The sequence below is a fragment of the Oncorhynchus mykiss genome, chromosome 7 (genome assembly GCF_013265735.2).
Source record: "Oncorhynchus mykiss isolate Arlee chromosome 7, USDA_OmykA_1.1, whole genome shotgun sequence".
Classification (NCBI taxonomy): domain Eukaryota; kingdom Metazoa; phylum Chordata; class Actinopteri; order Salmoniformes; family Salmonidae; genus Oncorhynchus; species Oncorhynchus mykiss.
In genome coordinates this window covers 85,019,796-85,033,237 of record NC_048571.1, presented here as the reverse complement: position 1 = coordinate 85,033,237, position 13,442 = coordinate 85,019,796, and the positions used below count along the sequence as shown (strand labels likewise).

The 13,442-nt window shown below is 46.9% G+C and overlaps 1 protein-coding gene across 3 annotated transcripts in view; it reads left to right on the top strand.

Annotated features, from left to right (window-relative positions):
* Nucleotides 1-13,442, top strand: part of LOC110529055 (E3 ubiquitin-protein ligase RNF123) — a 262,366-nt gene that overhangs the window by 73,459 nt on the left and 175,465 nt on the right. For all 3 annotated transcript variants that reach the window (XM_036984248.1, XM_036984250.1, XM_036984249.1), the window contains exons 27-30: nucleotides 164-238; nucleotides 10,901-10,988; nucleotides 11,315-11,402; nucleotides 11,594-11,678. In XM_036984248.1, the coding sequence (XP_036840143.1) occupies nucleotides 164-238; nucleotides 10,901-10,988; nucleotides 11,315-11,402; nucleotides 11,594-11,678 (336 nt within the window). The remainder of the gene's footprint in view (nucleotides 1-163; nucleotides 239-10,900; nucleotides 10,989-11,314; nucleotides 11,403-11,593; nucleotides 11,679-13,442) is intronic.

Below are 13,442 nucleotides of genomic sequence, written 5' to 3'. Positions count from 1 at the left end.
ACAGCGACCCGGCTTAGAGCCCTAAGGAGCATTCAGAAATACAGCGACCCGGCTTAGAGCCCTAAAGAGCATTCAGAAATACAGCGACCCGGCTTAGAGCCCTAAAGAGCATGCAGAAATACAACGACCCGGAGATGTTTGTTGACTGTTGTCTTTTCCCCAGGCTACGAGGACACCCTCACTCAACTCGCTGCTATCCTCGCTAAGCACTTTGCAGACCCGCGCATCGTTGGAACAGGTGAGTGGAAGCAATTACAGATAGCCATCATATTATAAACCGAATGATGCATCACTGGCATTTACTAGTAGGGGCCCGGCGTTATACCTGAACCACGTCACTGAAGAGAATCGACCTGACCATGAAGAAATCTGGGTTCTGAGTTACTAAGCCCTGGAGTTCTGCCTGCTCGCGTCAAAATGCCTGGCTCTATTCATCAATGCACAACAAGGAAGGGATAAGAAGAGTGAGTTCTGGTTTTCACCTGTGTAGTTGGTCTTCCGTTAGTCAGCGCCTCACCTAAAGCCTCATTTATTTCTGTTTAAGAGGAATCCCTCCAACTACATACTGTACTTCCTGTTTATTAGCTGACTGGTTTAAGAAGGATACCTGAGAGACAACATACTGTACTTCCTGTTTATAAGCTAACTGGTTTAAGAAGGATACCTGAGAGACAACATACTGTACTTCCTGTTTATAAGCTAACTGGTTTAAGAAGGATACCTGAGAGACAACATACTGTACTTCCTGTTTATTAGCTAACTGGTTTAAGAAGGATACCTGAGAGACAACATACTGTACTTCCTGTTTATAAGCTAACTGGTTTAAGAAGGATACCTGAGAGACAACATACTGTACTTCCTGTTTATAAGCTAACTGGTTTAAGAAGGATACCTGAGAGACAACATACTGTACTTCCTGTTTATTAGCTAACTGGTTTAAGAGGAATCCCTCCAACTACATACTGTACTTCCTGTTTATTAGCCAACTGGTTTAAGAAGGATACCTCCAACAACATACTGTACTTCCTGTTTATTAGCGAACTTGTTTAAGAAGGATCCCGCCCAACTACATACTGTAGTAGACACATTCATCTGTAGAGCAGCAATGTGAATTACTCACCCTGGCAACATCCCAAATGGCACCCGATTCCCTACGTAGTGCAGTGCTTTTGAACCCTAGCCCTATGGTTCCCACACATATCTGTCTCTGCTATTACCTGGAGCTGCAGGACAAAGCTACTCGGTAACACAAGAGGACAGAGTCATCTGTTACAAGCTATTTTAATGGGAAACGTAGACTTAATATAGCCTCCGGTACTGCTATTTTTCGCCAGGATTAATTTCTAACTATGAATGGATAATTACAAGTTTTTACAATTGAGCTCCAGGCAGTCAGAGTAAAAGAAAGGACATGTCTGTGTTGAGCTCCAGGCAGACAGGTCTGTGTTGAGCTCCAGGCAGACAGGTCTGTGTTGAGCTCCAGGCAGACAGGTCTGTGTTGAGCTCCAGGCAGACAGGTCTGTGTTGAGCTCCAGGCAGACAGGTCTGTGTTGAGCTCCAGGCAGACAGGTCTGTGTTGAGCTCCAGGCAGACAGGTCTGTGTTGAGCTCCAGGCAGACAGAGTAAAAGAAAGGAAATGTCTGTGTTTTTCCTTGTCCTCCATACACAATGCTGGTGACTCGTGTTTTAGAATCCTATTTAAAGGAATTGCTTTCAAGTGTTGTTTTTCTTAGAAAGATTATTTTTTGTTAAAGGTGAATGGTTTGTTATTGTGTTACTATTATGAGAGAAGGTTTTCAGATTTAGTGTTCAGCAGACCCTGGGTGGGTTCAATTACTATTTGACATCTTTCAAATACTTTGTTTTTTTTCTACTTGCCTAGAGTGTCAGATGAGTGGGGTTTGTACGTTTGGGACTATTCTATTGGTCCATTAAGCCAGTTACACCTAATCAAGCCCAGATAAAAGGACAGGATTTTTTTTTTTTTGTCAAATAGTATTTAAAACCCAGGTGTGATTTCAGTATTCATTTTGAATAATGTTTTGTATCCTTCATGCTTGCCTGGTGTGACACTGAGAGTAGTCTAACTCTGTCAAGTCACCTCAGGATACACTTAGTATGAGTCCCAAATTCACCCTTGTCCCAAATGGCTCCCTTCAAAAGTAGTGCACTATATAGTGAAGTGTGCCATTTCAGACGAATCCTAATCTAACTCTATTCATAAGATATCAGTCATGTCTTAGATACACATCTTAGTGTTTATATACAGCACATAACAAATCCACATTTATGTCCATATAAAAGCATCAGTGTTAATTATCATTGTCACACTCTGTGTGTAACAAATGGCACCCTTTTTTCTATATAGGGCACTACTTTAGATCAAAATCACAAGGGACCTGGTCAAAAGTAGTGTACTAAATAGGGAATAGGGTGCCATTTGGAACTCAGCCAGTGTGTTTGTTTCTTCTCCGGGCTCAGCGTTGTGTGACTCTCTGCTTGTTGTCACGGTGACTGGATACATTCTTCTTATTTATGTTCCGTCATGTTTGTTTTGGCTTCGTTTTAGAATGAGATCCTCATATCTCGTTGTCTCAGATGGGTTTTTTATACATCAGACGAGTGAGGAAGCCTTGTTCAGTTCTCAGGGTTCTGACTGTTATCGTTTTGGTTCTGATCCAGTTCAGTTAGCTCTTCTTAAAGGGGAACCGCATCGTTTTGGTTCTGATCCAGTTCAGTTAGCTCTTCTTAAAGGGGAACCACATCGTTTTGGTTCTGATCCAGTTCAGTTAGCTCTTCTTAAAGGGGAACCGCATCCACTGATTTGTCCATGTTTTTTTTTTGGCTTGCTGGCGGCCGTGACCGAAGCCAAACGAGAGTTGGCTTGGGGGTGTGGTTTGATGTGGGTGTGTCCTTGCCACCACCAAGACACACCCCTCTGTCAGAACCTCGCCCACAGCGGTTTCCTCTTCACTCAATCACAACTAACAAACCTCCTGCAGGTTGAGCTCAATAACTACACTGCTCAAAAAAATAAAGGGAACACTAAAATAACACATCCTAGATCTGAATGAATGAAATATTCTTATTAAATACTTTTTTCTTTACATAGTTGAATGTGCTGACAACAAAATCACACAAAAAATATCAATGGAAATCAAATTTATCAACCCATGGAGGTCTGGATTTGGAGTCGCACTCAAAATTAAAGTGGAAAACCACACTACAGGCTGATCCAACTTTGATGTAATGTCCTTAAAACAAGTCAAAATGAGACTCACACTCAGTGTGTGTGGCCTCCACGTGCCTGTATGACCTCCCTACAATGCCTGGGCATGCTCCTGATGACGGATGGTGGCAGATGGTCTCCTGAGGGATCTCCTCCCAGACCTGGACTAAAGCATCCACCAACTCCTGGACAGTCTGTGGTGCAACGTGGCGTTGGTGGATGGAGCGAGGCATGATGTCCCAGATGTGCTCAATTGGATTCAGGTCTGGGGAACGGGCGGGCCAGTCCATAGCATCAATGCCTTCCTCTTGCAGGAACTGCTGACACACTCCAGCCACATGAGGTCTAGCACTGTCTTGCAATAGGAGGAACCCAGGGCCAACCGCACCAGCATATGGTCTCACAAGGGGTCTGAGGATCTCATCTCGGTACCTAATGGCAGTCAGGCTACCTCTGGCGAGCACATGGAGGGCTCTGCGGCCCCCCAAAGAAATGACACCCCTCACCATGACTGACCCACCGCCAAACCGGTCATGCTGGAGGATGTTGCAGGCAGCAGAACGTTCTCCACAGCGTCTCCAGACTCTGTCACGTCTGTCACATGTGCTCAGTGTGAGCCTGCTTTCATCTGTGAAGAGCACAGGGCGCCAGTGGCGAATTTGCCAATCTTGGTGTTCTCTGGCAAATGCCAAACGTCCTGCACGGTGTTGGGCTGTAAGCACAACCCCCACCTGTGGACTTCGGGCCCTCATTCCACCCTCATGCAGTCTGTTTCTGACCATTTGAGCAGACACATGCATATTTGTGGCCTGATGGAGGTCGTTTTGCAGGGCTCTGGCAGTGCTCCCCCTTGCACAAAGGCGGAGGTAGAGGTCCTGCTGCTGGGTTGTCGCCCTCCTACGGCCTCCTCCACGTCTCAAATCCCTGACACTGGAAGGAGGAGTTGACGGTGCTATAGAGGCAGGATTGTAGGAAACCTGACACTGGAAAGAGGAGTAGACGGTGCTGTAGAGGCAGGCTTGTAGGATACCTGACACTCGAAGGAGTAGACGGTGCTGTAGAGGCAGGATTGTAGGATACCTGACACTGGAAGGAGGAGGAGATGGTGCTATAGAGGCAGGATTGTAGGATACCTGACACTGGAAGGAGGAGGAGATTGTGCTATAGAGGCAGGATTGTAGGATACCTGACACTGGAAGGAGGAGGAGACGGTGCTGTAGAGGCAGGATTGTAGGATACCTGACACTCGAAGGAGTAGACGGTGCTGTAGAGGCAGGATTGTAGGATACCTGACACTGGAAGGAGGAGGAGATTGTGCTATAGAGGCAGGATTGTAGGATACCTGACACTGGAAGGAGGAGGAGACGGTGCTGTAGAGGCAGGATTGTAGGATACCTGACACTGGAAGGAGGAGACGGTGCTGTAGAGGCAGGATTGTAGGATACCTGACACTGGAAGGAGGAGGAGACGGTGCTGTAGAGGCAGGCTTGTAGGATACCTGACACTGGAAGGAGGAGGAGACTGTGCTGTAGAGGCAGGCTTGTAGGATACCTGACACTGGAAGGAGGAGGAGACGGTGCTGTAGAGGCAGGCTTGTAGGATACCTGACACTGGAAGGAGGAGGAGACGGTGCTGTAGAGGCAGGATTGTAGGATACCTGACACTGGAAGGAGGAAGAGACGGTGCTGTAGAGGCAGGCTTGTAGGATACCTGACACTGGAAGGAGGAGGAGACGGTGCTGTAGAGGCAGGCTTGTAGGATACCTGACACTGGAAGGAGGAAGAGACGGTGCTGTAGAGGCAGGCTTGTAGGATACCTTACCTTGGAGTATCCACTCCAATTCATATACAGCCCAAACAGATCCACAGGTAATATAATCTCTATTGCAAATCACACTGCCCTTTCCCACCTGGACAAAAGGAACACCTATGTGAGAATGCTGTTCATTGACTACAGCTCAGCGTTCAAGCCCTCAAAGCTCATCACTAAGATAAGGACCCTGGGGACTAAACACCTCCCTCTGCAACTGGATACTGGACTTCCTGACGGGCCGCCCCCAGGTGGTGAGGGTAGGCAACAACACACCCACCACGCTGACTCTTAACCCATTGGTGCGGCTGGCTTACGGGTTAAGTGGGCATTGTGTCAAGAAGCAGTGCGACTTGGTTGGGTTGTGTTTCGGAAGGACGTATGGCTCTCGACCTTCGCCTCTCCCGGGAGTTACGGCGACAAGACACGACTGTAACTACCACGAAAAAGGGGGTAAAAAGTAAAAGAAACTGTCTAACTCGAGCCACCCAAGTCATAGACTGTTCTCTCTTCTACTGCACGGCAAGCGGTCCCTATGCACCAAGTCTGGAACCAACAATGCCCTGAAAAGCTTGTACCCCCAAGCTGTAAGACTGCTAAGTATACCGATCAAAAATATACAATCAACATGCAACAATTTCTAAGAATTTACTGAGTTACAGTTCATATAAGGAAACCACTCAACCCGAAAGACATTCAGTTGATTTCACATGACTGGGCAGGGATGCAGCCATGGCTGGACCTATCCACTCAGCAGCCATTTACACCCACTGGAGAGCCAGGCTCAGCCAATCAGAATGAGTCCCCCCCCCCCCCCCCCCCCCCAGAACAAAAGTCCTTTATGACAGACAGAAATACTCCTCAGGGCTGGGAAACTACAGAACCTTGGTTGTGGAGGCATGGTCAATCCGTATAGGACTCGTGATCCTTTGAACATGAAGGGGTGAGAAAACAACAGAGCCCCCTCCCAGTCCATGAAGGGAAGCGAAGAGGGCGGAGGGGCGAGATTTGTAGGTGGAGCTTGGCATAAAGGGAGCATGATTTGTTGACGTTGTAATACAAACCCAAGGCTTCATTAACTTGTCATGTACTCCGTTTTAGACGAGACTGATTTCATGACCAACATTGTCCTATTTACTCTGTAGTCGAACTTAAACACTTCAATGAATGTTTCTGACTCATATCGATGCAACCAGACGTTTTCAAAGCCGTTACTTGCTTATTAAGGGCAGGTATTCTTTAAAGCTACATTCGAGGATACAATTTTCATCAAAACCAGCCCGACCCATTACGTTATGTTATATAGCTGACCATTTTAAAAGATACCCAGATGCCAGACTGTAGCTTTAAACCCGTTTAGCTATTCAACAACACATATTGACTCACATACACCTGAGTAGCAGCACAGTTGGAGCTCAATGCATTTACCTGCCTACTTCTCTCGGTCTCAGGACGTACAACGAATCTAGATTGGCTCAGGAAATAGGACCAAAACAAAGGAGTGCAACGAGGCACTGCACAACGAGGCACTGCAATGAATATTCCTTAAATAACAACGTGGTCAATGTTGAGGGGTATACTACGTCGCATGTTTGAGGAGTCGGCTCGCTAAATTTGGTGAACTCTGAGTTCAATTTGAGAACCAGTACCACGAAAGTGGCTCACCTTTTTGTAGCCAGGTAAATTTCTATGTCAACTTATCCTTCAGAACTAACCTGCTCCGGGGCAGGCTAACTCTATTTACCCTGAAATGAAGTGTCTGAGCCACGAGTTGAGGACCAATGAAATCAGATCCTCGCTAAGATTGCATCATCTGAGGAAGACAACTGATTTAAATGTTGTATTTAAATCAAATATTTGTTTGTGTTAAAGTACGTTACACATCACATTACACGTGTAATTCACACGTGTGATTCTTAAGTCAATGGACACCCGCGCATCAATATAAGTAACATAATAAAAAAGTCAGTTTAAATAGACATATCATGGACTGCATCGGCTTATATCTGCCTAACGCATCTGCGGTGGAAGGTGACCGAGCTACAGCGACTTTTGTCAAGACCGTGAGACGTCTGTAGCATCCGAATGGACTCCAAACTAATATGACCGTTATGCTGTGCGACACCCGGTGCTCGTCAAGGTGACCTATACAAACGACTGCAAGTATGAAGGTAGTTTTCTGATTACATTTTATGAATTTTGTTATTCAATGGATTTATTTGGGCTATAGCAGTAAAAAACTACACCAAATGGCCCTGCCAACCTGCACCTAATGGCCCTGCCAACCTACACCTAATGGCCCTGCCAACCTACACCGAATGGCCCTGCCAACCTACACCAAATGGCCATGCCAACCTGCACCTAATGGCCATGCCAACCTGCACCTAATGGCCATGCCAACCTGCACCTAATGGCCATGCCAACCTGCACCTAATGGCCATGCCAACCTGCACCTAATGGCCCTGCCAACCTGCACCTAATGGCCCTGCCAACCTGCACCTAATGGCCCTGCCAACCTGCACCTAATGGCCATGCCAACCTGCACCTAATGGCCCTGCCAACCTACACCAAATGGCCCTGCCAACCTACACCTAATGGCCATGCCAACCTGCACCTAATGGCCCTGCCAACCTGCACCTAATGGCCCTGCCAACCTGCACCTAATGGCCCTGCCAACCTGCACCTAATGGCCCTGCCAACCTGCACCTAATGGCCCTGCCAACCTGCACCTAATGGCCCTGCCAACCTGCACCTAATGGCCCTGCCAACCTGCACCTAATGGCCATGCCAACCTGCACCTAATGGCCATGCCAACCTGCACCTAATGGCCATGCCAACCTGCACCTAATGGCCATGCCAACCTGCACCTAATGGCCATGCCAACCTACACCAAATGGCCATGCCAACCTACACCTAATGGCCCTGCCAACCTACACCTAATGGCCCTGCCAACCTACACCTAATGGCCATGCCAACCTGCACCTAATGGCCATGCCAACCTGCACCTAATGGCCATGCCAACCTACACCTAATGGCTCTGTCAACCTACACCTAATGGCCCTGCCAACCTACACCTAATGGCTCTGCCAACCTGCACCTAATGGCCATGCCAACCTACACCTAATGGCTCTGCCAACCTACACCTAATGGCCCTGCCAGCCTACACCTAATGGCTCTGCCAACCTACACCTAATGGCCATGCCAACCTACACCTAATGGCCATGCCAACCTACACCTAATGGCCCTGCCAACCTACACCTAATGGCTCTGCCAACCTACACCTAATGGCCCTGCCAACCTACACCTAATGGCTCTGCCAACCTACACCTAATGGCCCTGCCAACCTACACCTAATGGCCCTGCCAACCTACACCTAATGGCCCTGCCAACCTACACCTAATGGCCCTGCCAACCTACACCTAATGGCCCTGCCAACCTACACCTAATGGCCCTGCCAACCTACACCTAATGGCCCTGCCAACCTACACCTAATGGCCCTGCCAACCTGCACCTAATGGCCCTGCCAACCTGCACCTAATGGCCCTGCCAACCTGCACCTAATGGCCCTGCCAACCTGCACCTAATGGCCCTGCCAACCTACACCTAATGGCCCTGCCAACCTACACCTAATGGCTCTGCCAACCTGCACCTAATGGCCCTGCCAACCTGCACCTAATGGCTCTGCCAACCTGCACCAAATGGCCATGCCAACCTACACCTAATGGCCCTGCCAACCTACACCTAATGGCCCTGCCAACCTGCACCTAAACTATATTTAAACACATTTTACACACATAATAATAGATGTGGAGTTAAGAAGATATTAAATCACCTGATAGGTGACTATATCACTAGCCACAATATATCACTAGCCACAATATATCACTAGCCACAATATATCACTAGCCACAATATATCACTAGCCACAATATATCACTAGCCACAATATATCACTAGCCACAATATATCACTAGCCACTTTAAACAATGCTACTTAATATAAGGTTTACATACCCTACATTACTCATCTCATGTGTATATACTGTACTCGATACCATCTACTGCATCTTGCCTATGCCGTTCTGTACCATCACTCATTCATATATCTTTATGTACATATTCTTTATCCCTTTACACTTGTGTGTGTGTATAAGGTAGTAGTTTTGGAATTGTTAGCTAGATTACTTGTTGGTTATTACTGCATTGTCGGAACTAGAAGCACAAGCATTTCGCTACACTCGCATTAACATCGGCTAACCATGTGTATGTGACAAATAAATTGGATTTGAATTTTTATCAATTGTCAGATTGAGACGGATGAACAGCACAGCATGCATTGACAAGGAAGGGAACTGTTTTCTAATGAACCTGTTATTTGGCACGATTTCTAATGAATCTTGCCAAGTAATTCTCTAAATTGTGCAGATCGGCTCTATTTCAAAATACAACTTTTTCCTAGAATCCCCATGGACCATTGCGTACATCACTTGGCTACTGACATTTTTTTGGGGGGGGGATCCTTTATTTGGGGGGGGGGGCTATATTCTTACTGTAAAATGTGTTTTGACTTGTAGGGCAGGATAGTATACGAGTGTAATGTCTGCTAACTTTAGAAGTTAATTTCATTGGCTGTTCATTTCATTGGCTGTTCATTTCGTTGGCTGTTCATTTCGTTGGCATGGCACAGCCATATAGCCTCGGATAAGCACAGATAAATACAACTCAAAACATGCTATTGTCTTCTTTTGAAACAAATTGTCTTGATATTATGTTTTTTTTTATTTATTAAAACATATATTTTTTAGGACCTTTCTAAACAAATTATTCATGTGATTTCTTTGGGGTTGTGTATATTACAGTACATGGATTTACTAGACTGCAGGCTCCTGGTGCATATCAACACCGGGATATTATTCTACTGTTAAATATGCGCATATTCATGACCATCATGGCTCCTGGTGCATATCAACACCGGGATATTATTATACTGTTAAATATGCGCATATTCATGACCATCATGGCTCCTGGTGCATATCAACACCGGGATATTATTCTACTGTTAAATATGCGCATATTCATGACCATCATGGCTCCTGGTGCAAATCAACACCGGGCTATTATTCTACTGTTAAATATGCACATATTCATGACCATCATGGCTCCTGGTGCAAATCAACACCGGGCTATTATTCTACTGTTAAATATGCGCATATTCATGACCATCATGGCTCCTGGTGCAAATCAACACCGGGCTATTATTCTACTGTTAAATATGCGCATATTCATGACCATCATGGCTCCTGGTGCAAATCAACACCGGGCTATTATTCTACTGTTAAATATGCGCATATTCATGACCATCATGGCTCCTGGTGCAAATCAACACCGGGCTATTATTCTACTGTTAAATATGCACATATTCATGCCCATCATGGCACATTGAGGTAGATATGCATTAACGATGAGCCTTAACGATGAGCCTTAACGGTGAGCCTTAACGGTGAACCTTAACGGTGAGCCTTAACGGTGAGCCTTAACGGTGAGCCTTAACGGTGAGCCTGTGGAATAGAAGACAGATGGAACTTCTAACAACCATAGTTTGCTGAAGTTGTTCACCATTGTCTCTTACATGTAGAGTTTAGGTGCTGGACGTGCAGATTCAGGCCTTCTAGAGTTAGCAGCAGACGGACGACCAATATCCACCGTTTGTGGATACGGATGACGCCTGAGCTGGAATGTGAAGCTAACTGAAGCTGGCTAGCTTTATGAGAAGCCTGACTAGATCTGGCTTGCTTCGTTGGTGTGTGGTAGAGCCTGTATTTTGAATTTGAAATCTTGTTCTGTTCTGTGTTTCTCTCCGTAGACATCAAAGACTCCCTCATGCAGGCTCTGGCCAGTTACGTGTGTTACCCACAATCCCTCAGAGCCGTGGAGAGGATCCCAGAGGAACAGTGAGTATTGTAGTGCGTGCATTTTGTGTGTGTTTATTCGCTACTTTAGGTCTTGTGAACCTACCAAAAATAGACACCAAATAGCCTCTTCGCTATATGCCAATAATTTCTCTCATGTTGTATCAGGTATGTCTTGCAAGCTGTGTCCTATGTGAAAGCATCACAGAGTCTCGTATGTGAAAGCATCACCGAGTCTCGTATGTGAAAGCATCACCGAGTCTCGTATGTGAAAGCATCACAGAGTCTCGTATGTGAAAGCATCACAGAGTCTCGTATGTGAAAGCATCACAGAGTCTCGTATGTGAAAGAGTATGTTTGTCTCCTAGACGTGTGTCCATGATGAGAAACCTGCTGGCCCCGTATGAACAGAGGCCCTGGGCTCAGACTAACTGGATCCTGGTGCGACTGTGGAGGGTACGTAGCCTGTTCTTGGTTCTCCTCTATCAGCACCGTGCCGTCTTCTGGTTTAGCTTCTCAGTGCACAAGTTCACTATTGTCCCACCGTGGGTTCTGTTGCAGGGCTGTGGGTCTGGGTTCTCTCTCTCTCTCTTGTCCCTGACCTCATGTATTGTTCTCACTAACCCATAGTTTCTGTTCTCTTACAGGGTTGTGGGTTTGGGTACAGGTACACACGGCTGCCTCATCTGCTCAAAACCAAACCAGAGGATACCAACCTTCCCAGTCTGCAGAGTAAGTCTCCTCCTCCCTCTTCTCTATCCTCCCACTTCTCTCTTCTCACTGTCCTCTCCTTTCCCACTATCACCTCCTCTACCTCTAATAACCTCCTCTCTCTCCCTACTTCTCTCTCTCTCCCTACTTCTCTCTCTCCTCATCTCCCTACTTCTCTCTCTCCTCATCTCCCTACTTCTCTCTCTCCTCATCTCCCTACTTCTCTCTCTCCTCATCTCCCTACTTCTCTCTCTCCTCATCTCCCTACTTCTCTCTCTCCTCATCTCCCTACTTCTCTCTCTCCTCATCTCTCTCCTTCTCTCCCTCTCCCCCTACTCTTGTCTGCTGTTCTCTTGTCTGTCTTCTCTTGTCTGTCCATACTCACTGTGTCTCTCTGTCCCTCAGTCCACTCACATCTTTGTAATAAATCCAACGTTGGAGCTAATCAGTCAAGTGGTCTATTTTGTAGTGTCATGTTCCCATAAATAGTCCTTTCCTCCTCCTGTTTTATAATTCCTATTTAAAAATAAAAAAAATCCAACCCATCTTGTTTTTGTTCACTGATCTTTCAGTGTCCAAGTCTGAGTGAGATGAAGAGGAAAATCACCATTATATTTACTTTGTAATATTTCCCTGTCTTTTGGGGTCGTTAGTAGTGAGACGTGTTCAGAGGCAGGAAGTGTTTATTTATAGTGCTGGAGATATGTAAGGGGATAAAGGTTCAGTGGAAATAGCTCCTCCTCCTCCTCCTCCTCCTCATTCCTCTTCACTGTGTGGTTGGTGCACACTTAATCACCGTCTTTACTGGGCCTCTGTTACACCTGGCGTGTGACTGTCGTGACTGGCGTGTGACTGTCGTGACTGGCGTGTGACTGGCGTGTGACTGGCGTGTGACTGTCGTGTGACTGGCGTGTGACTGTCGTGTGACTGGCGTGTGACTGTCGTGTGACTGGCGTGTGACTGTCGTGACTGGCGTGTGACTGGCGTGTGACTGGCGTGTGACTGGCGTGTGACTGGCGTGTGACTGTCGTGACTGGCGTGTGACTGTCGTGACTGACACGTAACTGGCGTAGACCCCACTGATCAGCTACTATCAGTTCAGATTGCTTGTTTTTCAGTACAGGTGTTTTGTATAGTCATACTGTCATATGTTTGAAGGACATTATATTATCCTGAGTCCCAGTCTGTTTGCGTCGTCATGCCAACTGCTTGTCACTCATTGACATTCCATTACCAAACATTGGCGTGACAATGAAGGCAATGTAGTTGCTTAAGAACACAAACCGTTCCGGTACCGGGCTAAACCAACCGGGTTAAACCGTTCCGGGACCGGGCTAAACCAACCGGGCTAAACCGTTCCGAGACCGGGCTAAACCAACCGGGCTAAACCAACCGGGCTAAACCGTTCTGGTACCGGGCTAAACCAACTGGGTTAAACCGTTCCGCTACGGGGCTAAACCAACCGGGCTAAACCAACCGGGCTAAACCAACCGGGCTAAACCGTTCTGGTACCGGGCTAAACCAACCGGGCTAAACCATTCTGGTACCGGGCTAAACCAACTGGGTTAAACCGTTCCGCTACCGGGCTAAACCAACCGGGCTAAACCAACCGGGCTAAACCAACCGGGCTAAACCGTTCCGGTACCGGTCTAAACCAACTGGGTTAAACCGTTCCGCTACCGGGCTAAACCAACTGGGTTAAACCGTTCCGGTACCGGGCTAAACCGCTCCGGGACCAGGCTAAACCAACCAGGTTAAACCGTTCCGCTACCGGGCTAAACCGCT